The sequence below is a fragment of the Protopterus annectens genome, chromosome 5.part1 (genome assembly GCF_019279795.1).
Source record: "Protopterus annectens isolate FY-2018-M chromosome 5.part1, PAN1.0, whole genome shotgun sequence".
In the NCBI taxonomy this organism is placed as follows: domain Eukaryota; kingdom Metazoa; phylum Chordata; order Ceratodontiformes; family Protopteridae; genus Protopterus; species Protopterus annectens.
In genome coordinates, this window is record NC_056736.1 from 751,176,223 (window position 1) to 751,203,708 (window position 27,486).

The 27,486-nt window shown below is 39.5% G+C and overlaps 1 protein-coding gene across 3 annotated transcripts in view; it reads right to left on the minus strand.

The window, feature by feature from the left end:
- PAAF1 (proteasomal ATPase associated factor 1) overlaps positions 1-27,486 on the minus strand; it is a 577,308-nt gene that overhangs the window by 38,211 nt on the left and 511,611 nt on the right. For all 3 annotated transcript variants that reach the window (XM_044073392.1, XM_044073391.1, XM_044073393.1), the window contains one exon: positions 15,764-15,846. In XM_044073392.1, coding sequence (XP_043929327.1) covers positions 15,764-15,846 — 83 coding nt within the window. The remainder of the gene's footprint in view (positions 1-15,763; positions 15,847-27,486) is intronic.

Consider the following 27,486-nt stretch of genomic DNA (forward strand, 5'->3'; position numbering starts at 1 on the left):
CTGCTGACAAAGGAGGTGGCGAGTGTTGATGGATGTGGATGACTATGTGAATAGCATGAGGTTGTTATTGTCTGATCAAAATACGTATAAACATATTACTGCACAGCATGTCTCCTCCATTATACATATAGTCAAGGATAGTATATATGATTTACTATTATGCAGGCAAATCAGTGTAGAAATGTATGAATATCTACTAGTATCTGACCCAGTTATTCCCATTGTGAAGGGTCTCCCTAAGATCCATAAAGAGACTTGGCCCATCCCGATGAGGCCCATAGTAGCGGGAGAAGGGTGGGTGACTGCCCATATATCTATCTTTTTGGAGAGCCTCCTACATCCAGTAGTGAACAACTGTGATACCATCCTTAGTGACACCTACCAACTTATAGATAGCCTCAAGGACCTACAATTAGAAATGAGGGACACAGAATATTTGCTTATAACCATGGATGTAGAGAAGCTCTTTACTTCGATCCCTAATGATATAGGGTTACAGTATATCAGAGAGCTTTTGCATAAAGAAACACAATTCTCTAATGATATAATAATACTGATAGCTCAGCTACTTGACTTAGTTCTTAACAACAATGTGTTCATATTTGAGAATGAGTATTATTTACAGGCATGGGGGGTTGCCATGGGCACCCCCTGTGCCAATACTTATGCTAACTTGGTGGTACACTGGTGGGAAAGGTTGTTTCTCTTCACCCATGAATCTTTTAGATTCATAAGATATTATAAACGGTTTGTAGATGACATACTTATAATATGGGAAGGTACGGCTGATAGTTTCCATCACTTCCTTAGTCATCTACAAACCACAACTGATTTCCTGAAGTTCACTGTAGAGACCTCACGTTATGAAGTTAATTTCCTTGACGTCACACTCAGATTGACAGAAGAAGGTAAGGTTGTCACTAAGATATACAGAAAAACTGTATGGAAAAATGCGTTATTGGCACCAGATAGTATGCACCCAGCATACACTTTTAAAGGCATAGTTACCAGTCAATTCATTAGAGTGTCTAGACTCTGTCAACACAGAGATGATCTTTTGAAAGAAGCCAGCATTATGGAATCTCTATTCAGAGATAGGGGGTATGATATGAATATGGTTAAAAGAGTGAGGAATGAAATTATTGGTGACCTAGAACATGATGTCCATTCAGGGTTTTCTAATCCGAGTATGTATGATGGAAACTACCTCTGGCCCCAATATTCATGGAAGGAGGCTGAGTTATGTTATTAAATTTACTAATGAGGTGGAGAGGGTCAGGAGTGTGATAAGGAAACATTGGAATGTTCTTACAGTTAACAAGGAGATCAATAATATTGTAGGCCCCACACCAACTTTTTGCTATAGTAATAGTAAAAATCTTAAAAGGCAGCTCTGTAATGACCGACAGGTTACATGTAAAAGTCCACCAATTTAATACTAGGGACTTAGTGAGAGGGAACGCACTTTGTCTAGACTGTCCCAGGTGTAACAGTATAAGTAGGGTACAGATCTACCAACATCCGAGTATGAATCTTGTCTTTAGACCTATATATTATGCTGACTGTAATACCAAGAATGTGATTTACCTGGCCACCTGTTCTCTTTGTACAGCATTTTATGTGGGTCTAACTAAGAGAAGATTAAGGGACCGTATCTATGATCATCTTTACGAGATCCGTAAACATGAAGTTACAAATGCATTGGCCAGGCATGTGAATGAGTACCCCTCTCACTCATTTGTATTTAGGGTCCTGGATATAATTATTCCAACTTTAAGAGGAGGTAGTATTGAACAAAAATTGGCTAGGGTAGAACTACATTGGATACTGAAGTTAGCGGCACACATTCCACCAGGGCTGAATAGTTCCATCTCCTTAAAACCTGTGCTGATTGAACGTAGATGAAGTAGTAGTATACTACATGACATTTGAGGAATTTATAATACCATACTATCTAATAGTGATCATGGGGACACTACTGAGCACTAGGTCATATTATGTAGACTTGCAGCTCATGGGTGTGTGCCTTTTAGTTACTTACAGTTCTACATAAGTTTTGATGCATGAGTACTTAATGACATGGTTAGTTTGCATCTTTGAAAATTTGTTTTTGGTATTATGGTTTGCACCATCTGATGACTGTTTTGGTTAAATAACATAGTATATACTTTACAATACTATGTATGGCTGTGTATATACTCTTATATAATAATATGGTAGTATGTATATTGTAAGGGCATAGTTTTGTTATAATGAGGTTTTACTTTAAGTGTATATATAGATTACTGTACAGATTTTTGATCGTGTATCAATCTATTGTCAAGGTGCAAGATTAAGAATTTGTTAGGGCAATATGTCTTTAGCCTAATGTAGGGCAAGATTAGTTGCCTTGAATGCTGTAATATTGTCATATAGTATTAATATCGATTTTTCAATATAGAATTAGGTGCGCACCGGTATCATGTACCCTTATGCTGCTATATATATATATATGTTCACACAATATTATTTATATATATATATATATATATATATTTTTTCGGTTAAGGATATATATTTACATGTTTTAGATATTATTATATATATTTTTTATGTAAAAATATTTTATATACATGTTTTTGAAGTGAGGTATTGGTACAAATATCATATTGACTTATGGAATTTTTTGTCAATTTTTTAAATATAAAATATACAATGTAATTGATGATTCTATATAGTTCAACTTAATAATGTTTTTGTGCTTATCCTAAGTTTGAACAAGCACATTGCAGTATGCCATACCCAGTTATACAAGATAGTGAATGAGACCCATAGAGGCTTCATGGATTGTCTCCGGTATATAAACGGAACATCAATAATACATGCCTTGAATGATTCTGGCTTCATTTCTCCTTATCTTGTATACCCATCACGATATATTTTTTCTTCATAACTATAGTCTAATAAGTAGGAATTGTTCACATAATTTTATAATATTAGCAAGATCTTTCTGATATGCGAGATCGTATGCACACAAATATCGTAGTGTTTATTGTGTCTTTTTTAGTATGCAAATTAAAGGGTCTTGTAATATATTTTCCATATAAGTATGGCTTAAAAAGTAGGAATTGTCCATATGTTTATGCAATATTAACAAGATTCCTATGATCTGCAAGATCGTATGCACATGAACACTGTAGTGTTTACTTTGTCTTCTTTAGTGTGCGAATTAAAGTGTCTTGCACTAGGACCGGGGACAACTTTCAGAGTAGGATGCACTCCTTGTAGAGTATCTAAGACATGTGACGTCACCTAGCTTAATGGAGTGAGGTTTAGCTCAGAATGGAGTTGACAACATGTTAATGTCTTTTTAGTGAAGTTTACCCCGTGGATGGAATTATGAGTAAGGACTTACTTCTTTTAGAATTCTGGACAATCAAGGTATGGAATTCTTAGGCATATATTTTATAAGACTATGAGTATTGTGGAAACATCCGTTTACATAATCAAGAGTAAGCAAGCGTTGTAGACTGCAAGGGAATAATGTACGCTTTGAAGTCAGCGTTTTTGTCTAGCAACTCTAATGAACGAGCATTTTTGCAGTATGTTTTTACAGTCTTCATTTTTAATGATTGCCTGAACTTTGCTGTGTCTTGTTTTCCAACAAAATTCTAGTAATGCTTTGTAATGTCATGTGCCGATTTTTAGTAATGAAGTGTAGAAATAGTGTGTTTGTTTTTAAATTAGTTCAAATGTCATGATGAGCTGAATCTCATTAAGAGGTAATTAAGGTTTGGTTTAATGAGCCCGCCAAAAGCTGGGCTATTTATTTGCTCTAGCATTGTTATATTATTGTATCTGATGAAGCATAGTCTAACTATGCGAAAGCGCTCATCCTTGGTCCAAATAAAAGATTTTCTATATCTTTATCGTGGAAATGATTGTTTGAACTGTGACTACTTTGGAATTTGCCTACTCAAGAGTGTTGTTCGTGGTGACTGTTCTCATTTTTTGTACTCTACTATTGGATGTCTTTTTGGTGAGAACGTCTTCAGCTTTGGGTCGTGTTCTTTATAATTTGTTTGTTACCCTGTAGTATCTGTCTGGCTTAGCAGGTGCAGGGAGTAAAGAGTCAGGGGAAAGGCTGGACTCTGAAAATACATCATCTACAATGTCTAGAACAGGTGGTATAGCAAGGGGTCTGTGCTGAGGAAGAAGCAGAAAGTCTCTGAGCCTTTTCTTAGATTCAGAATAATCTTGGCTCTCCCAGTGGAAATGCTCCCTAATGGTATGCAGGGTTTCCCCAAAAGAATAATCCTCAGGAGGAGAGGCTGAAGGAATGGATTCTTCAGCATCAGAATCCTCATAGGGAAGCATGGAGTAATCCTGTTCAGAAGAGGAATCAGTGGAAATAGAAACCTGTTCAGAAGAATCATACTCGGTCTCTTGCCTAGGCCTCTTATCAGGAGGGGGATGGGAGCCCCTGATCAAAGTAATTAGGTCTTCGGCCATTCTGAGCATCTGTTTTTTAGGCATGGAAGTCTGAGTAGGAGAATGCTGTACTCGTTTCTTTGTCTTTAGAGCTGCTTTAGTCTTTGAAGCTGAAGAAGGCTTAATATATAGTTGTGTAGGTCTGAAAACACCCTCAGAAGCCGATGCCTGCTCAGCGGCTCCGGACCCATCTGAGGGAATGATTTCCAAGTGTCCAATACCTTGAGTATCCAGAGGCCCAGTTGGCTCCACGTGGGAGTCAGAAGTGGCCTGTGGCTCTAAGGTAGCGGGCGCCAGGGGCTGCGAAAGCGCCTCACTGAGAACCGGTGAATGGCCTAGCAGAGGCTTCATCGCCGGTTTTGGACCTCGGATGCCTATCCTTTTTCTTGTCCTTGCATTTTTTGTAAACTCCGGTTGTTGGCTGGTCTGACAGCATTATATAATTAAATCTTCAGCCAAAGTAATGAAATGCAAAATCAAACAGACGCTTGATAGTGCGTTGGTTAAATCTACCACAAAACCGACAGCTAGCAACATTGTGATCAGGGCCTAGGCAAGGAATACAGTAAGAGTGAAAATCCTTATGAGGTATTTGCTTCCCACAAGAAATACAATTGTTAACTTTTTCTGACACCAGTCTGGAGCAAGAAAAAAGTTTCCCCAATGGGGTACTTAGCTTTAATGAAGACTCCGGCTCTGAAATTTGGATTTGAAAATCTCAGGAGTCGGCCGACCGGCACTTGCGAACTGCTTTTGCTTCGGGCACCGTGCGGCAAGAAAGACTGGAGAAAATGGCGTCAGCTGCATCCTTTATACCCCTGGTGCACTGATGTCAGGGAAGAGGCGACAGCAACCGATGCCGGACCTAGATTTTGGAATTCTGGCCAACTGCGGGTAGCCTGCCAGCAGGATAACCCAAGAGTAATGACTGCAACAGTGAAACACGATGAACATCTGTTTTCCTCTAGACAAGTGAGGAAAGTTGAGTGCTGTAGTAATTTGTAGCTTATTTAATGCTTAGGCGTTCTAAACAAGTGCTGAGCTAAAAAGAAACAGATCTGATTGCTAAAACTAAAACTGGCTAGTTCTAAGGGAAAATTGGAAGAGCGGACTTTATGGCACCAGGAATACTTTAACCCTAGCAAAGCGGCGATGCATAAAGTGTTTTTTTTTTTTTTTAAGCTAATAACTACGAAAACAATGTTCCAGGTCAAAAACTTCAGTTCAGACTTAGCTGATGGTTCAAAGTGGGGCTGAGTCAAGGCCTGAGGTACAATATTTAGATTCCAATGTGGAGGAGGACCCTTTAAAGGGCGCCTGAGTAAGTAGGTTCCTCTGAGGAAAGGCTTTACAAAGCTTGGTAGAAGCTAAGGTAGAATTATTTACTCCTATATGAAAGTTGGAAATCAGTGCTGAAAAGGATATAAATTCTTTCTGCGTGTCCAATGAAACAAATCTTTTCCATTTACTTTTGTAAATTTTTCTAGTGGAAGCTTTATGGAAGATAACAAAATGTGACAGATGGGGGAAGACCCTGGGATATCTAACAATCAATGAAACTGGAGAAACCATGCAGTCAACTTGAGACCTGAAATGTCCAAATGAGTCATGCCTGTAGGAAGAGACAGAAGATCTGGAGTCGGATCCAGAATCCAAGGTAGATGTACAAGAGAAGGCCAAATTAATGGAAAACAGATATGACATGGCCAGTACGGATGCATGTGCTCTTCAATGAACAAGCTTTTTGAAGAAATTTGGGAGAGGGGTAACAGGGACTAGGTATAAAGGAGACCTGAGGGCCAGTAGTGAAGTAGAGCATCCCTCGTTTATTCTCCTAGTGGGGGAATCAGGGCAAAGAACCTGCTGCACTTGTTGAGGGGAGATGTGAAAAGGTCGCAGCATGGTTGGCCCCACTGATGGAACACCATCTCCACCACCTTTATGGCAACTGATGGCACATGAGGCATCAAAATAGACCTGCTTAACTTGTCTGCAATCATCCTGGAAAAGCTGCTATCAGAAAGTGATGACAGGAGATTGCCCATTACCCTATTCAACTTTTCCATAAAGAGGGTAAGATCTGATTTCCCCCTTGTTTGTTGTTGTACCAGACCACTGACATATTGTCCAGCTGAATCACAATAGTCCTGGTTGGGACAGTGTCTTGGAAGGCCTGTAACTCTAGGAGGACATCTCTCATCTCTAGGACACTGATGTGTGTTGGCCTCTTTTGGGGAGCATTTGCTTTGTACTGTCCTTCCCAAGAAGTGCCCCTCCCACCTGATATGACAGGCATCTGTGATCACAGTGGCCTTGGGTTGACAAGACAAAGGGACGGCCACTAGAGGAGGTCATTTTTGCAAGCTTTCCTTATTTTGACTTTACTGGATAATGGTTGTTGGATAATAGAGCACTGAGTTGCAACTGTTCATTGAAGGATTTTCATATGGAAACTTGCCAGTAGTACAACTGCGACAGCCACTGACATGGTCCCCAACGCTTTAAGTATCAGACGGGCTGAAAGAGAAGAACTCTGATCTTTTTGGAAATTAACTGTTTAAATCCAAGACAGAGAGACCAAGGGGAGAGACACTATTTGAGTGACTGCATTGAAAACAGGACCGATGAACTCCAGAGTTTGAGCAGCATTGAGTTGAGATTTATTGTAACTGACAGATATCCCCAGATGAAAGCACAGCTGGAGTAAGCAGTCCCATGTTTAAATTAGTTGATGCCTGTTTGGAATAGCCGATAGTCAGTCGACCAGATATGGAAACGCTCAGAATCCCCACAGTCTCAAGCGAGCTACAACTATCACCATACATTTGGTAAACACCATGGGGGGCTGTGATGAGACCAAAGAACTGGTAATGACTAGCTCCCAGCCATAAGCATAGATATATGGATTGTCTGTTCATGTTAATGCCACAGTACACATCCTGAAGATCTAGTGAGTGCATCCAGTCGTCCTTGTGCGGAAATGGCAGAAGGAACTGAATTCTGACCATCTGGAACTTTGCATTGTTGAACCAACTGATTTGCCAAGATCCAAGACAGTTCCCTATAGTCACTAAAAAGAATCTAGAAATACGTTCTCGACTCTCTCTGGTTGGGGGGACCTCCTGGATGACTCTTTTCTAGCAGCTTGTTTATTTCTAGGACTGCTGCTTCCCTCTTGGTGGAACATCGGGGATTTTGATACAAATGGGGGTGTATAGGAAAACAGTACGATATAACCTCTGGATATAATCATCTGCACCCATACATTTTTTGTCATTTTTAGCAAGGCTCTCTGGTGCACGGATAGACAGCCTCCAACTGCCTCCAGAGATGGAAAGTCAGGCCTCCTTTCAGGAGCACTGATAGGATCTGTCAGAGGAGGTATCTCTAGACCCCTGATTATGCGGACCCCCTCTGCTGCAGGGATGGCATCTTCCATTTGAATTCCCACTTCTGCCCCTGGAGAAACTGTTTTCACATGATCTTGAAAGGGACCCTGGGATTTCTTGAACCATATTTTTCTTCGTCCTTGTTTGTTCCTAGAAAAGGTCCAGTGAAGAGTCGAAAAAAAATATGCTCACGACAGGGTTTTCCCTTCCTGTTCATACCTAGAGTGTGTGTCCTTCACTTTAACGGCAAACAATGAGATTTTGTCAAAAGGAGCACTGACAGAAGATTAGAAGGGTTCTGCAAAATCATATCACCACATCCAGGCATGTCTCCTAATGGAAATGCCTGAACCCACCGCCCGTGAGGTACCTTAAGCAGCATGGGAGATAAGCCTCATGGACAAATTTGAAATAGGCTGTAGGGTAGCCATCTGAGTGGAAACGGCACTCTCTACCTCAGAGGATATGGTTCCAGAGACAGATTTGGAAAGCTTTTTGACCAAATCTCTCTGAAGTCTCATTAAATGTGCGAAATAATTCATCTCAAATTTAGTCTCTCAACAAGTGTGGAAGGAACCAGACACAGCTGAGTCAACCCTAAGAGACCAGAGAGGATCCTGGCACCACCTAAAGACAGACCATACTGGACTAAAGAAGTACCCATTGATGCCATGGTTGTAGCAGTGGCCCCTAAATATATGAGCTTATCAGTGAGCGTAAGTGGAGTCACCCAGGAGGTACATGGGCCAGACCTGAAGGCCTCCAGAAATACTGATTACATTTGGGAAGGGTTATCAGGGTACCAATCACACCTTTGTTTTAGGAGTTCTAAAATGTCTCCAAATCAGACATCATCAGGTGGTGATCAGGGAAACCCTTCACCTTTATCAAAATCAGTGTCCTCAATGACAGACTCTTGTGGAGAGTGCATCTCCTTTTGCCCTTCTTCTTCCGGGGGACCTCCTTGGTGGGGTCTTCCAAGGAGTTATAGGAAGAGAGATAACAATACCCTGTTGGGTGGCCTGGAGACTGGTTTGGGCTGGCTGTCCCAGTGGAATGGATGACTGAGGTTCCGAATGCAAAATTGAATGGGAATGGGAGGTCAGAACTGAGAGGACAGAGTTGTCTGAACTGTAGGTACAGAGACAGCTCTCTCCACTACCTCAAACGTGGAGTGCCTGGGAGAAGCAGAAACAGATGGATCTGACAAGACAGAAATCACCAAAGGAGGGAGTAAGAGCACAGCTATCCAATGCTGATAATCTGAGGGGAAGAGACCGCTCTGACAACTTTGGAATCAAATCTCATACCCCATAGCTAGTGCTGATGTTTTGGCTCCAAGAGTCATCCAACTTTGAAGTACTTGGAGTCTGACAGCTCAGACACCATCGGAGCAGAAAATGCTAATATCTCCGGATCCGAGGAAGATGACTCCAAGGCTTTCAGATTCAACGGCTCCAAAACTAAAGCATGGATAGGGGAAGGAGCTATAACTGGAGGTGTGGCTCTAAGGAAGTACTCCAGAACTGAAGGGGTCGAATCTGAAGGGACTCCCATTTGTATTTGCATCCTGAGGAAATTCCTCAACATCCTATCCACATCTGCTTCAGATAGACTCATGAATTCTGAAGGGCAGAAGCCGTAGATGAAGGTCTTGAGTATCGATGGGGGGACTGCTCCAGAAAGGAAGATGGAAGCCTAGAGGTTAATAGTCTCCAAAAACGAATGAGAATGGATCCTAGGTGATTTGTCAGATCTTGACTTTGGATCTGGCACATTTGGATAAGACATTTTTGTTTGCTCAACAGCAGGTTCCAAGGTTGGAGCCAAAGTCGACGTTAAACAGCGTTTTGGTGAGCTCTTACAATATTCCTTGGAAAGGGAATCACCCTTTTTCTCTAGTCTTTTGGGGGTTTGAGCCCCAGGAGCTATACATGAAGATTTCAAAGTAAACCCCCAAAGATTAACTTGTTTTTCCTATCAATTAGAACATGGGAGTTCAATCCCTTACAAACGTGACAATCGGTATCCAAGTGTCTCGGTTCTAAACAATAAACGAGTTCAGAATGTGCGTCAGAGTTTGGAATTTTGTGGCCACGCACCACACTTTTTAAGGGCTTTTCTGACATTGTTTATGTAAGTATGTCAGACACAGAAGAAAATGGGAAAGTGAAGGAGTTACCAACGATGACGACACAGAATGCTAAGTACAAAACAGAGACAGAACACCAACAAGTGTAATACAGACACTCGCAGTCACAGAATGAAAGTGGAACTAACATAAGAAAGAGTTAAAGGGAGGAGAACTAGAAATATATGAAAAAAGGTACACGAGTAAAGTGAAGGAGTTACCAACGATGACGACACAGAATGTTAAGTACAAAACAGAGACAGAATCCCAACAAGTGTAATACAGACACTCGCAGTCACAGAATGAAAGTGGAACTAATATAAGAAAGAGTTAAAGGGAGGAGAACTAGAAATATGATAAGAAAAAAGGTACACGAGTAAAGTGAAGGAGTTACCAATGATGACGACACAGAATGCTAAGTACAAAACACAGACAGAACACCAAGTGTAATACAGACACTCGCAGTCACAGAATGAAAGTGGAACTAATATAAGAAAGAGTTAAAGGGAGGAGAACTAGAAATATAAGAAAAAAGGTACACGAGTAAAGTGAAGGAGTTACCAACGATGACGACACAGAATGATAAGTACAAAAAGAGACAGAACACCAACAAGTGTAATACAGACACTTGCAGTCACAGAATGAAAGTGGAACTAATATAAGAAAAAGAGTTAAAGGGAGGAGAACTAGAAATATAAGAAAAAAGGTACACGAGTAAAGTGAAGGAGTTACCAACGATGACGACACAGAATGCTAAGTACAAAAAAAGACAGAACACCAACAAGTGTAATACAGACACTCACAGTTATAGAATGAAAGTGGAACTAACATAAGAAAGAGTTAAAGGGAGGAGAACTAGAAATATAAGAAAAAAGGTACACGAGTAAAGTGAAGGAGTTACCAACGATGACGACACAGAATGCTGTTAAGTACAAAAAAGAGACAGAATCCCAACAAGTGTAATACAGACACTCGCAGTCACAGAATGAAAGTGGAACTAATATAAGTAAGAGTTAAAGGGAGGAGAACTAGAAATATGATAAGAAAAAAGGTACACGAGTAAAACAGAGATTAAACTCACAGACTTTCATGATCTTAGGAAAGCCTACAACTCGAAAGTTTGCAATCTGTCTGAACTAGTGGTGGTAAATGCGACTGAGGTATGTTAGGTGACTAGGGCATTATGGGTAAAGGGAGAAGAAGCTCAAGAGTTCAAGTGTTCTTTAATCTGGAAGAAGGGGCCAAGTCAGATCAGAGGACTGGATCAAATTCAACAGTTGAGGAATAAATGAAAATATTATCAGATCATGAATTTCAATGTTCAAGAGAATGCAAACCATCCCTTTTCCAAAATGCAAGGACACATTCAATATTTTAAACCAAACGAAACAAAAAAATGTAAATGCTCACAAACATTCTTGTAAAGCAGACCAGGAAACCAAGGATAAAAATTAAGTGTTTTCATTCTTCATTCAATCAGAACTTCGTCAGAACAAAAAAGATCCACAACTTTCCATTTTTATACAAATCTAAGAAGTCACATGACAGACTAACCAATGAGATAAATAAATACTCCATTAAACTGATGTGCCCTAAAATATCATACTACTAAAGATACTACTGCTCCAAAAATGTACAAGTATATACAAGTGTCTAAAGACATATAAATGGTATAAACTAATTCATATAATATATTTATAATCTTTGAGCTAATAAAAAAACATTTCATATTGATATATTCATTTAGTCCTATTTTTTTATCTGCTGCCAGTCTTATTTGACATTGTTTCTTTACATTCAAGATGTATATTACAATCTTCCTTAAATGTATTAATTCTGACAGTAACCAAATCAAAAAATGAGAACTTCTTAAAATTAATACATTCCTTTGCATGTTTAGCTAAGGCGATATTAAAATCATCCTTCTTGATAGCTGTGGTGTGTTCATAAATTCTTTTGAAAGTTTTCTTATTGCCTTTCCAACATAAAAACAATCACAAGCTTCACAGGAAGCTAAATACACTATACCAATTGAATTACAATTAAAATAGCATTTTGCCCACATTCGTTTACTGACACTTAAATGTTTGATGTGTCGCTAATATATCTCTAAAACTGATTTTAAACTATTTCCATTGTCACTAGTGACTGAAGTCTTGCACCTAAAAACGTATGACAAATCTTTGCTAACCAATACAATTTTCCAATTATCTGCTAAGATTATCTTTGATTACCCATGTCGTGAGAAATTGGTTAAGAAAATGACCCTATTAAAACTACTTTGCTCACTGTAATTTGTGTGATAATTTTACATTTCTCTCATTTAATGCTGTACTATTCATTTTTAAAATAGGTTTAAATTTGTTTCGCCTCAAAAGTAATACTTGACTCATAACGTTCTCTAGAAATTCAGTGTTATAACCTCTTTCAAGAAATATCCTTTTTACATTATTTGCATCTACTAAATATGTTTCATCATTATTAGTGAATCTACTGTAATGAATTGTCCTTTCACCACATTTATTTTCATGTGCATTAGGTAGTGACTTTGTGCAAATAGCTGTTAACAAAAGTGCCCTTTCTAAACACTTTACTTTCAAAATCCTCCTTTTACTTTTATTTAATGTGACTGTTAAATCCAAAAAGTTAACAACTACACCCTTACTGTTTAAAATGAAATTCAAAAAGTTAGTACTCTTGTTTAAATCCACAAAAAAAAAAAGATCAAGTTCTTCTGGTGTACCACCCTAATAATAAAACAACTCACCAATGAAATGTTTATAAAAGAATACATGTTTGAATAAAAAATGGGTTTTAGAAGTTCCTCTTCCCACCATGCCATCACTAAGTTTCAAATACAGGTGCTACCCTGGCATCCATGGTTACTCCTTTTATCTGATACATTTATTTTAAAATGTAATAATTTTCCTAAATTATTTCCAGGAGTAAACAAACTGTGTTTATGTGTGTGTAATTAAGTATTTTCTAATATACTCCACTCCTTGCTCTCGGTGAATACTAGTGCATAATGCTGTTACATCTGTTGTCACTAAGTAACTATCCTTGTCATGCACTTTACAGTCTCGTATTAGTTCCAATAAATGTCAGGAGTCCCTCAGACAAAATTCAGGTCCGTGTTCTATGGGATTTAGAAACAGACAGAAATGGGTTCAGTTTTAAAAAATCTGGTGCCTCAACTAGTCTGAAAGGTGGCTTTGATTTACCTTTATGAATTTTTGGTATACCAAAAATTCTAGCCATTTTACTGTGCTCTAATTTGAAGAGTCTGAAGTTTAAAGCCTATATAACCTTGAGTAGCTTATCTCAGAAAAGCTTTAATAATATCAAAATTAGTGACTTCTTTATAACATTGTTAAGCATGAAAAACAGCTTGTTTATAATCATTGGTGTTTATAATTACTAATCCATTCATAACACAAATATTTTCATTGACTGTTAAATTGTGTAAAGCTTTCCTTTCTCTTTCAGACAAATTAAAAACAACTTGCAACTACTGACATTATTTAATTTTTATGTTAAATTAGTTTCACATACATTAAAAACTTGTGAAGTAAAATGCAAAACTGCAGTGTAAGTATTGTGTTTTGTGAACCCCTTATCTTTTTGTGAGAAATATAGAACATCATACAATATATGATGTAAAATTAGCTTTCTAATATATAACTTAAGATCAATCAAAACTTTTGTTAAATTCCCTTTTAGGGAGGGAATTAAAGAAAACCCTTTTTCAAGAACTGATACACAATTACCATTTAGTTCAAAATCACCTAAATTCCAATTTTTGTTTTTATAAAGCTGGGGGAATGTTTCTTCCATAAATACATATGCAGACATTGTCACACAAGAAAAAGCAGCCACATCTGCTTCTTCTGTCCCTTTTCCAAAGAACAGTCCAGTGATAAAAGGGACACAATTGCAAACAAACAAATGGAAACATTAAGGAAAGGGGAAAAAAGATGACTGAATCCAAACACATTTGGAAATTAAGGGTGTATAGAACATGTGTCTTGTGTTTTTTTTCATCTGTTACATACGTTTGTCTATGGATTCATTACTTAAAGCAATCTCAAATGCCTTTGACAACATTAAATTTGATTCAAAAAGCCATCTCCTCTGAAAGCTTCACTGCAAATTCCAGTTTTTATTTGTTTCACCCAGACTTGAGCCATATTCAGAGTTCAGATCACAGTGTTAATTCAGCAATGTAATGTATCACTGTTCTATCAGGTAGCTGGATGCATTGACTTTAAAAATATCTTTCTCAGACACCAAAGACTTTTTCTCAAAATGTCTCTTCAACATTTGAATGACTTTTCTGTAGGATCTGTGTTTAGGTTTTTATATCTGAACATGGCTCCAGAGTAAGCCATATGTGGACATACCCATAATATTGAATACTTTTGCAGTGGGTTTCTCCACAGGAATGTCATTAGCCACAAAACTATTCTAGTCTTCACAAACAGACCATGCCTTCTTTTTTATTTATACTCTTGGATTCTTCACAGATAAGCAATTGAAAATCAAATATTTATATCCTCCAGTGCCTGTTTACTGTCAACCTTCTGCATACAGCTGGCCCATTAATCAGTCTGTGTGGCATGAGCCAATTGTGGGAAACCATCATTCAGGCAGCCATCATGAGTTTTTCCTCATCTGGCTCTGACTCATCCCCTGGTAGACAATGTGTACATCTGCAGATGAAAAGGCCTACTACACCATGTCCCATTAAACTACTGCAGGAACACAGCTTAGCAGAGCCATATACAAGTTCCTGGTCCATATGCTGCATGGCATGCACTTCTCTCCCAGTAGGTGACAGACCACTTTTCTCTCCCTCAGGATGGTGGGAGTAGGGGGCAGTGCTGGCTCCTCCTCCCCTTAACTGGCTCTTCCAGCACCTAAGCATCTAATAAATCTCAAGTCATCTGGACTGTAGTCAAGGCTTCAAATCTCTCTGTATAACACACAGCTGAGAGCAACCAACAATCTTAACACCTTTTCATCTTGTATTTCACACATTTTGAAGAAACATAAACATGGCTAGGATTAAAGCAGAAAGGACTTTAGTACCAAGCACTGTATACATAAGTGGTCACTTTATACAGGTGTGCATACCACAGGTACTTATAGTATTCTTGTGAAATGTATGTCTATCAGCACCTAATGAATTTAAAATGATACAAATCTACTGCATGCTTCAGATGCCAAAATAACTTGTGTTCCCTGTGTAACAGAGCTTCAGACTGACGGCTTCTGCAAGTAAGTAAATAGACTCTTCACATGCATATTTCTCTTGAAATGTGGTCATAAAACAGATATTCACCTGCTAATACTTATTATATGGAATGAATACAGCACTGATCCTTACAATGTCATAATGCATAGAATGACTGAAATGATGATCCATGCAATGTCATATTATATGGAATGATTGTAGCAATGATCCATCCATCCATCCACAACCCCTTTTTCCCATTTCGGCACATCAGGTAGGGGTGTCACTTCAACAGTGAAAATCATCTGAAGCCAAAGTTTACACCACCGGGTTATGATGAATCTCAAGCAATTCTGATTTGGGAAAAGGTTTTATAAAACCAACACATGGTTCTGCCACTCAAGTGGCATTTCTGCCCCCCCCCCCCCCAAAAAAAAAAAAAGTACTCAGACCAAAGAACACACAACACAAAAAGGGAAATAACTAAAACACAAATTATGTATTAACAATACTGCAAATAAGGCAAAGAGCACTTACCCTGACTGGCCATAAAGCCATCTTTGAATGGAATCACTGAAAGAACTGGGGCACCAGATCTGTGAAAGGTCTGTAAGGGAGAACTGAACAAAAAAAGAAACACCACTTTAAGATCACAACTACAGGAATCAATACACTACTTCAAAAGGTGTGCCCCCATTTAATACTTTTTCCTAACCAGTCTTTAGCTACATAAAAGGGCATCAAACTATTTTCAAAGGTCACAGTGCACATATATTTTTTTTTTAATAAAAACTGTACAATTCTTTTCTTGGGTAAATTTATGCAGTGGCTTATTTTAAAATAATTTATCCATTTTAGTAAACTTCTTAATCCAGTTTAAGAAGACAGAGCACCACAGTATACTGAAGAGCAATATGGACATGGCAAGATACAAGCTCACTGCACAACAAAGAATTTACTCTGACGCAGAGGGATGGAGTCCTTACTGTGACAAAGGTGACCAGAGTTCAAGTAGTAACCTCAGCAATGGAAAATCTAGGCAAGGGGTGAGAGAAATGAAGGGGCATGGCCTTCTCTCCTCTCTCCTGGGGGGTGGAGGTGTATATGTGCACTTGGGGGAGCACATGGAGCAGTGCAACTTCCCTAATGGAAAACAGGAAAACCACCACCCATGATTTGGGAGGAGGGACAGGGCTGTTTGGAGGAATACCCCTTACAGAAATAAGGGACTGACCTCCACAGTCAACCATCTCCTCTTCACTGCACTTCTCTGGGTACAGATTAGGGTAAAAAAAAAAAGAGACCGAAAAATATTTGAGCCACCTCTAATGGCTTTTTTAAATGATGGCCCCTTATCATCAGTGCAGAGAAACAAATGAGTGGGTTGGCTGGGAGGGGGCTGATGAGCAGCAGACTGAGGGGGACAGAGTACAGAAAAGCAATAAAGCAGACAAAGAGTGCAGAACATAGTTAGAGGGCAGAAATTATCACTGGATCCTCATGCTGTGAGGCAGGAGCACTGAATCAATGCATCACCAACGGCCAGGTTGCTTAGGTACTGCAAACTTGTATGAAATGACAGGTACAATGGTAGTCGGCAGCAATTTTTACTTACCTATTAACAAGGTTAAGTAGACTAGATTGAGGAATGTTTCCCTGATCATATATTACATAACTAAATAAATGCTGCACTCAACGCTGTGATGCTCCCTGGTAAAATCACTCATTAAAAACTTCTTGATCTTATTGTGGAGGAATAAGACAAATGGCTACATATATTCATATTTTGATCTGTTTTAATTACCAAGTAAAAAATGTACAAACTTAAAATTAGCACGATACAGAAAATGTTTGTGTAATGTGAACACCTGCTTTAAATGAAGTATAGGTGTGTAACACTGCAGAATGAGGAATGGAACTTTACATCTGTTTATAACACAGCTGCAGAAAGAAATGTGGTGCAATTAAATTGTAAAAAAAAAAAATCCATGAAACACAGACAGTGTCTGTAATCTCAGATCATTCTTAGAGCTATCTCAGTTATTAACAGCAGAACTACAAACATTTTCATCGTTAGATGCCAAATGCACACAACTTACAAGAGCTTAAATCCCCACTGCTGTCACCAAACCTGTTATGCAGGGGTTAGGAGCCGTGATTCCCATGAGAACACAACCAATTACACATATACAGGTGTGACTGGCCTTAGACGCTTACCACAAATGTGATAAAATGTCCCAGGTTATGGCCAACACCTGCCACACTCAAATAAGGTTTAAACTCTTTACATATAACACAGGGCTACAATCACTTCCTCTCCAACATTTCACCAATCTCAATATGGGCCCAATGCCATCTAATGCAGGCTTACCAACTGTAGCCAAGACTAAATTATTTTTATACAAATTTGCACTTATTACCTTGCAGGTGCTACTAATACCTCTCCAATAACAGTGCTCCTTTTCCTATGCTCACGATACATTCTGCCACAAAGTATATCCATCTACTATTAAGGTCTCCGATACTGAAGACTGCCAGTAAGCAAACTAATACAGCAACTTACAGCTTATCAGTGTCACTTGAAAACGAGTGAAATCTGCTACACAGATGCTGAGAAGTCACTCTTCATAAACGGATAAATATGCCACCAGTCACTAACTTTTATAAATTAAATAATTTAACACTTATCAGAAGAATCAGGTAACACCACAACCAAATCAAAACACAGAAACCAGTAAATTAACTACAAACAGAAGGAAAGAAGGAAAGGTGCATGATGGGAAAACACAACAAAACTGGTGAAAACTTAGTAATAAAAAACTGACAAGAAAAAAAAACTGCTGGGCAGAGCCTGAAAAAGGTCCATGGAGATCAGATCAGTGCAATACCCCAGGAACCAAACAAACAAATAAATGTGTGGTAAATGCAAAGACACTGACACTGCGATAGTGAAATGCTTTGTGAAACTTGAGGCCACCCAATACAGAGAGTCCATTCCCACATCTTCCTCATCATCCCCACCCAGGCAATGAAAATCAAAATCTCTCATGCACTGCTTGAAGGCAGGACTGTCTTACTAAATGCAAGCCTCTGAGATGGGCTCCTAGTTTAGAAAGACCTCAGGTCTGCCACCATTGGAGCACCAAAGTCAGAAAATCCCTTGATGACATTACTAGAAGCCAGCCATCTGGATGAGGGAAAACACGGAGGTTCCCTTACCTGCAAAGCCTTCATTACATACGTTAGCTCGCTGCTAAACACACCAGATGCGCATACCAAAAACAGCAGTTTATATCGTAGTTAAACCATCTCAGACACCAATGTGTCAGCCAGAATCCATCAGGTCTGGAGATCGCATTCAGCTGACCAACTGCAGCACATGCATAATTTACTGGTCAGTCACCATCTATATCTAAGCGTACTGGATGTGCCTGTCGAAGACACTGAAGTCCATGATACACCAGAAGTCTCCTTTCCGTAGGTAGAAAACAGCCACTGATGACAAACCAAAATGAACAGTGAAATGACAAGTTTAATAACAAAAGACAAAATGACTTAGCGCTTTCACCAGAAAAATACTGGCTTCTTCAGAGTCATTTTAACAAATGAAATAAAACACATTTACAGCATCACACCCCTGCTGATAGGTACAATGGAAAATGTAACAACCAATCTACCATAGATATTCCTTTCAATATGCAAATGATCTCATTTCAATTAAAACAAAATAAAAAGTATAAATTAACTTACAAACATACTTATAAACAAAAATATTCACAATTAATATGTATATGTATATACCAATGTGTAAATAATAAAATGTTCTCATAGAACTACATCTGCTTAAATTTAAATTTTAAAATAGGCATCAAAGAAACACAGTCATTCAGACCAGGAAATTTCAAGGCATTGAGCCTAAGTTGCCATTCATTTTCTAAAACACCTACTTTGTTAACGAAGTCAACACCCCTTCTCAGTATTGATAACTCTATCTACCACAAAAAACAAAAACCTTTTAAAACTGGAGCATGTATTGGTGTGTAAATAAAGTGCATTGTGTACATCCTTTCTCTTAATAGATCTTAAATGTTCAGATATCCTATCCCTTAGTCTACGGGTTGTCTTACCAACATAAAATGCCTCATGCTGTACAAGAGGCAACGTAGACTAAGTTTTTAGTGTTACAGTTACACTACTGAATTTCTTAAGTTTACTTACACTTGGAATGATGAAGTAATTAACTTTTTGGATTTAACTATTAGTAAAACCACTGAAGGTCTTTCCAGTAATATATTTAGGAAGGAGACTTATTCCAATTCTCTGCTGGATTTTGAAAGTTGCCACCCTTCTTGGCACCAGAGAAAGGGCATACTGAAGGGGCAAATGGTTAGAACCTCTAGATTACTTAGTGATGATGACACTTTTAGAAAATATTTTTTTAAATTGATTGGAATGTTTTTAGAACAAGTTTATCCCCTTAAATTATTACTTAAAATTAAAAAAGAAGTGATGAAGAAAAGGGGAGCACATTATATTCCTAAAGTACAACAACAGGGCACATGAATTGAGTGCAAGTTTAAGAAACTTATGGAAATCTTGCTTAAGTGACCAGAATAAGGCAATTTTAGGTATAGAACCATTGATTGTATATAGCAGAGGTGAAAATTTAAAAGTCAATTTCAGAAAGGGAAGGTAAATCATACAAAAAATCATGTACGAAAAAATGTGGGGCATGTAAATGGTGTAGATTTATTACTGAGGGATCCTACTTGTGTGTTTTTGATTATAAATACACCATAGCATGTCCAGGGCAGTGTAACTGTAACACTAAAAACTTAGTCTACGTTGCCCCTTGTACAGCATGGGAGGCGTTTTATGTTGGTAAGACAACCCGTAGACTAAGGGATAGGATATCTGAACATTTAAGATCTATTAAGAGAAAGGATGTACACAATGCACTTTATTTACACACCAATACATGCTCCAGTTTTAAAAGGTTTTTGTTTTTTGTGGTAGATAGAGTTATTAATACTGAGAGGGGTGTTGACTTGGTTAACAAAGTAGGTGTTTTAGAAACTGAATGGCAACTTAGGCTCAATGCCTAGAAATTTCCTGGCCTGAATGACTGTTTCTTTGATGCCCATTTTAAAATTTTAATCTAAGCAGATTTAGTTCTATGAGAACATTTTATTAATTACACATTGGTATATACATATCAATTGTGAATATTTTTGTTTATAAGTATGTTTGTAAGTTAATTTATACTTTTTATTTTGTTTTAATTGAAATGAGATCATTTGCATATTGAAAGGAATATCTATGGTAGATTGGTTGTTACATTTTCCATTGTACCTATCAGCAGGGGTGTGATACTATAAATGTGTTTTATTTCATTTGTTAAAATGACTCTGAAGAAGCCAGTATTTTTCTGGTGAAAGCGCTAAGTCATTTTGTCTTTTGTTATTAAACTTGTCATTTCACTGTTCATTTTGATTCGTCATCAGTGGCTGTTTTCTACCTACAAAATGAGGAAGTACCTTCCACAGCAACTGATGATAATGTGTGTCGATTCCTACAGATCTGCACAGGTGGCTTTGTTTCAAACTGCAGCTCTTTTGTAAAGGCAGACCTTACAGCTTTAAGACATGGCCATCCATAACCATATGTAGAGTGAACTGAGCATGCTGCCCTGGGCAAAGAATGAGCACAGTCAAAGGCATACCAGCCTGCTGCCCTGAAAAGAATGAGCATAGTCAAAGGCGGCCAACATGGAAACCCACCAAAAAAGCCACCATGAACTTATTGCTCAACAACATGAGAAAGATTAGAAAGCTTTTCCAATGTCTGATCCTCTAGGGACTACAGCATGGACAGGTAAGACAGTACGTGGATCCAACTCCCAACTTGACAAAGTAAAACACCCACTGAGGTCCAAAACCTAAGGCTCCTAATCACATCATAAGATTTAAAGAAGACATGTCCTATGGGATATATGCTGCATGTCAGCGATCATAGAGAAATCTGCTCTTGTATGCTTTGAAAAAGATCTTAATTCATTTGACAGGTACCTGTACAAGGCAATTTTCCTGACAGCAGAAGTGCTACCCAAATGCTACAAAGCTATGGAGATAATTCTTTTAAGCACAGGCTCCATGATTGGGATGGCATAAGTTCATCTTTCTCCAGATACTTACTCACATTTTCGTGGGGAAAGGAAAGGAGACCACAAGACAGGTTTCTCGAAAGAAAGAATCATCTGGAGGAAGCTAGAGTGGCAGATGATTCATTATAGCAAACTCTCTGTGTAATTTCTCCAAGTATCTTGGGTTTCTAATACCTTGATGGGAATGGACCCCATTCCTAAGGCAAGTTCATGAAATTAGCATTGTTTAAATTTTTCTTATCAAAAGTGTTCATTGCAGTCCTCCTGCAATTCATTTGGAGTTGCATGTATCGGTAGGATAGCTAAACCCGACTGTAATTTTTCCTTATAGGAATATAGGATCTGTTGCTCCTTGTACTACTGGAAGTGTCTGGATATCCTTCCTCCACACTACTCTTATATTTTATTGACTGTGTGTCTCGGTAAATTAGACACTGTAATCACTGGGTGCAGCAATTCCAATGATCAATGCTACTTCTATTTTTATTTCATGGAATACTATAGCTGGTTTTCTCGCATTATTTTTTTTAACTGTTGGTAATAGGTGATCACGTGATATAACCTTCTACATTCTCTGTAATGCTTTGTGGCTCATGTTTCCAATGCTTCCCTGCTACCTCTATACTGTAGTGTTTGCATAATCCCCAGGGCAACAGTCCTACCACATTATTGTACCTTTCAGTAAACAGGCCTCTGCCATGAGTGTACCACACCCAGCAACAAGATGTGTTTACAGAACCTGCATTTATCTGTTTCTTCCACATGTTTAATGGACTTTGTAAACCAATGTGTACACAAGTCCACTCTCTCGGAGGTAAGGATGTCCTACAAATCCTCTTCTTATGCTGACAGGATGAGAGATGACTGCCCTTATCCTAGCTCTGGGAATGGATGTGGCCCTACTTGGCCAAGTAAGGAGTCAAGCAGATGACAGAAAGTGCTTAAGATCAGGCAATAATGCAGAAACATTCAAGGATACACTGCTGATGATGGAGCAGGGACAGAATATGCTTGCTTGGGTCTCAGTCCATGCCCCTTAAAGATGCGTTATCATAGCCAAAAGGACAGGCTCCCACCTTACATCAAACAGATGCCTGACCTGCAAAGCCCTGATGCATTCTGTCCATTCTAGACCACTGAGCTCAGTCTGACCTGTGAGACAGACTTATGAGAAGGAGTAACCTCCAAATAACTACTGGAGAACTCAAAAGGATGACTGTAGGGGAGTACACTGGTCGCAGGTGAGGTTCTGCTGCTCACTCAGGAGATGGACCATCCTGGAACATACCATAAAGGTGGCTTCTGTGAATACATCTGTCATAGGGCCCACATTGTCCTTCAAAGTATGAAGTGGACACTAACCAGACCATTCACTAAAAGAGGAAGACAGACTATTGTCTGAAAAACTAAGTAAAAAATAAATAGAAGTTATGTACTTACCATAACTTGGCGTCTGTGTTGTCCAATTTCATTATGCATCACAAATAGGTTTTTGGATCCATCCTCGGATCCAATCTAGCCATTTCCTAGACGTACAATCTGAGCCTCAAACTCTTCCCTCTCCCATGATGCCCCACTCCTCCTCAAATCCTCAGATCAAGTTTGCTGCCCCTTCCTCAAGATGGTTATCTCAAAGATAAAAGAAATACAGAAGCAAAAGGCCTACTCAACTCCAAACTAGGAACCAGTGGGTTCCATAATCCTCTAGGTCGCTCTCAGCTGTGCAAGCAGCGGGAAGGAGGGTGGGATGTGATGAATAATGAAACTGGACAACACGAATGTCAAGTTATTCTAAGTACATAACTTCTAATCTGATGTTGCCCACTTCATTATGCATGACTAATGGGTCAGAGTCCCCAGCTACACAAACCTTGGGAGGACCTCAAGGAAGGACATGCCTGAGCAACGCAGAACCAAAGGATGCTCTGTTCCTGGAAATGATTTCTAGGTTTGCAGTCAGACACAAACGTATGGGCTGTGGACCAAGTTCTACCAGAGAAAGCTGAACAAGTCGACATTGATCTGGTGGAGTGGGCTGTAACTGGATGGGGAGAAGTTGTTTGCCTTGCTGAGAGTAAACTGTGGAAATGCATTTCGTAATCCATTTTGCTAAAATAATCTTAGAGACAGCCTGTCCCAACCTGTTAGGTGAAAAGGCAATGAACAATTGCTCTGATTTTCTATGAGGTCTGGTCCTATATAGAGAGAAGCTTAACTGTCTGTAAATGTCCAAAGAATGTAACATGTGTACACCTTTAATGGAGTAATTGGAAAGAACACAGGTAAATGAATGGTTCAAGTCACGTTTGCCTTCAAGGCAACCTTTGGAATGAAGGAAGGATTTCTCCTGAGAGAAACTCTATCCTTGAAAAAGGTTATGTAGAGTGGTTGACAAGACAGAGTCTGCAATTCTGAAACTTTTCTGGCTGACATAATAGCCACTAGAAAGGCAGTCTTCCATTACAAATACTTCAACTCGCAAGAACTAGCAGGTTCAAAGAGTTTCTGTGCGAGACATTGCAGTACTAAAGATTCCAAGGAGGAGAAGGATCCTTGATTGGAGGTGTCAGGTGAAAAATCCATTTTAAGAATGCCCAACAGAGTCTGGAAGAAGAAAGGGTAGAAAAAAAAGCTAACTCCCTTCCCAATCTGGAAATTAGTGATGGCCGCAAGTTTTACCTTTATGGTAGAAAAACTTGCTCCCTCATGAAAAACATAAGAACATCTGCAACTGAGGCTGTAAAAGGGTCTATATTCCTATGTGAAGCCCAGCTGAAGAATCATTTCCATTTGCTACAATATACCTTCTTAGTGGAGGGCTTTTGAGAAGCAAGAATAATGCCAAAGACAGGTGAGGGGAAGCCTGGACTTTAGTAAAATTACTGGAATTAGAGAAACCAAGTGGTTAGTTTGAGGGACCGAAGATTGGGGACCTGTCATTTTGTCAGATGTGAAATGAGATCCTGTCTGGGATCCAGTATCCACAGAGGATATTTGTTGTGAGCCCACAGAAAGGGGAACCAAACCTGATGAAGCCAATGAGGATCAATGATGATAAGACTGGTCTTTCAACCTGTTGGCTTTATCAGAGGATAAGCATACAGAAGATCCGGGGGCAATCGTGGACTACAGCATCTCTGGGTGACTCCTCAGCCAAGGGATCAGAGCAAAGTACTTGCTGTATTTGTTGTTTAGGGGGGTGGCAAATAGATTGCAGCAAGGTGGCCCCAACAGCTGAAAATCTCATTCGCTAATGACTGATTCAGGGACCACTCATGAGGACTCAAAATAGACCTGCTCAACTTGTCCGCCAGAATGCTGGATTCTCCTGGGATGTGCACTGCAATAAGAAAATGGTTTGAAGCAACTGCCTATTCAAAGGCTCTCACAGCCTCTCTGCAGAGCAGGTAAGATTGGGTTCCCTATGCTTGCTGATGTACTATACCACTGACATGTTGTCTGTCAAGACTGCAATCATCCCCAAAGGAAGGCAGTCCTGAAAGGTTTGCAATGTGAGGAGGATCTCCCTCGTCTGCAGGAAGTGTGTGAACTTTGGTCTCTGAAGGGGACCACGTGCCTTGGACCATCCTACCCTGTAAATGCCCCTACCCAAACAGTGAAGCGTCCGTGGTCACTGTAGCCAAAGGAAGGGGAAGGACAAAAGGCCTATCTACATGAAGATCATCTGTGAGAATCCACCATTGCAGCTGATGCCTGCAAGTTGGAGTAAGTTTGATCAGAACTGATAATGGGTGATACCTGATGGACCCCTGAACCACCACGGTCCACTGGAGAACTCTCATGAAGAACCTGGCTAAATGCACCAGCAGAATGGCAGTTGACATGGAGCACAAGATTATGAGAACTAGGACAGCTGAAGGAGATGGTGTGCCTAGTAGACATTGTACCTGCTACCTGCTCTCTGACAAACAAGAGCCTCTGTAAGGGAAGAGCTGCAACTTGTGTTACCGTGTTCAACTGAGTCCCAATTAATTTGATGTCCTGGACTGGGACCAGCTTAGGTTTTGCCATGTTTACTGCGATTCCCAGGTGGCAAAAAAATGCCCAACATCACCTGAATCACCCGTTGTAACTGATGCCTTGTGGGTGCCATTAGGAGCCAATCGTCCAGGTAGAGGAACACCTGGAATCCTTGCAGACGGAGATGCCTTGTGACTACTGCCATGCACTTGGTGAACTCCCAGGGGCAGTAGTGAGACCAAAGGGCAGTGCCCTGAACTGATAATGATCAGACTCCAGCTGGAAGTGTAGATATCTCCTGGAGTGCCTGTCTATGTTGATATGATAGTACGCATCCTGGAGATCCACCAAACACATCCAGTCGTTCTTGCGCATAAGCGGCAAAATGGATTGTACCGTAACCATGCAGAATTTTGTCTTCTTGACAAACCAATTCAAACTGCTTAGATCCAGGATGGGTCGAAGGTCCCTGGTCTTCTTTGGCACTAAAACGAAGTGTGAGTAAGTTCCACATCCGCGTTGTTCAAATGGGACACGCTGGATGACTCTTGTCTGCAAGTTTTTGTACTTCTAGAAGGGCAAGCTCCCTCTGACTGGGTGCTATGTTGGGGAGATGCTCCCCTGTGTGGGAAGGAGGAAGGGAAAAGGGAATATAGTAGCCTCTGGATATAATGTTTAACGCCCAAGCATCTTTTATTATGTCTGTCCAGGCTGCTGCGTGCAAGGATAGGCTGCCCCTGACTGCCTCCAAAGTAGGACAGTCAGGCAGCACATCAGGAGCGCTGAAAGGGCTTGACAGAGGAGGGTTCCCTGAAGCCCTGAGCTTAATAATTAACTTTAGGTTAGGTTGTTAACTATTTAAGAGAAAGCTAAGAGAACAGGAGGTTTTGAAAAAAATTTGAAAAGCAGTACCTACCCTGGAGAGAGGTTCGCAGTCGTGTATGTCCGTAATGGCAGCAAACGAGATCTGAGGATTTGAAGAGGAGTGGGGCATCATGGGAGAGGGAGGAGTATGAGGCTCGAATCGCATGTCTGGGAAATGGCTGGCTTGGATCCGAGGATGGATCCAAAGACCCATTTATGATGCATAATGAAATGGACATCAGATTATGATAGTTTACCTACATTTTAATCGATTTACTGAAAGGTGAAAAAGCTGGTACAGCTGATCGAATATCCGCTATACGAGGATTAGCAGCTTTTCTTCCCCTAAGATCACAGAATAGCATGGATTGGGGAATTTGCCCTTTCCTCACTGTACTGCAATCTTGAAGTTGGTATACATAATTAGCAGGGGTAAAGCAACACTTTGTTTGTGTGTATGTGTGTTTTTTTGTTTGTTTGAGCAAATGGATTTCAAACTTTTGGGATTCCATGCATACATACATATATGCATATGTAGTATATGAATCTTAATCGTATATTCAGATAAATGAAACTTGGAAAATCAAGCAAAACTGTTCAATCTTCAAATCATTGAAAAAAAAAAACGAAAAACAAATTAACAGTATCCAGGCCTAGGCAATACATGACCACCGAATGAACTGTTTTAACCAATACTTTGTCCATCACTTCCTAACTTTCAAATTTCCCACTCTGCATAAATCCTTATCCAATAATATCAGCATAAAATGGAGGATTCTAGGCTAAGTAGAAAAGAACAGGACAGATGCTGGAAACTGGTTCTGTTGGGAGGGTGGCCTAATGGTTAAGGTGTTTGCCTTACAAACACAAGGTGCACGGTTCGAGTCTCACAAGGGATAATTGGCTAGGCTTAAAATGGCTCACAAGAGCAGTTAGCTTAGTGCTAATCTATGAACCTATGTGCTCACAACACTTGCAGAGAACTTATGAAGAGATGATGGACCATCCCTATATAATGGACATCAGGCTTATTCATAGGCTGGGGTGGTATCTTCTGTGGTTCAGCAAACAGCACGACTCATATATATAAAAACTTGCTACAAAATACCTAAACATAAGCTCTTCTTCACTTGGAAAGTAAAATGCCTAGTCAAAAACACCAGGTCTTAGCTTCAGGCAAGAAAAAAGCTATAAAGTGTGAAATATTGTTCACTGATGAGTAGTCCAGTTACTGAAACTGCCAGTAAAATAA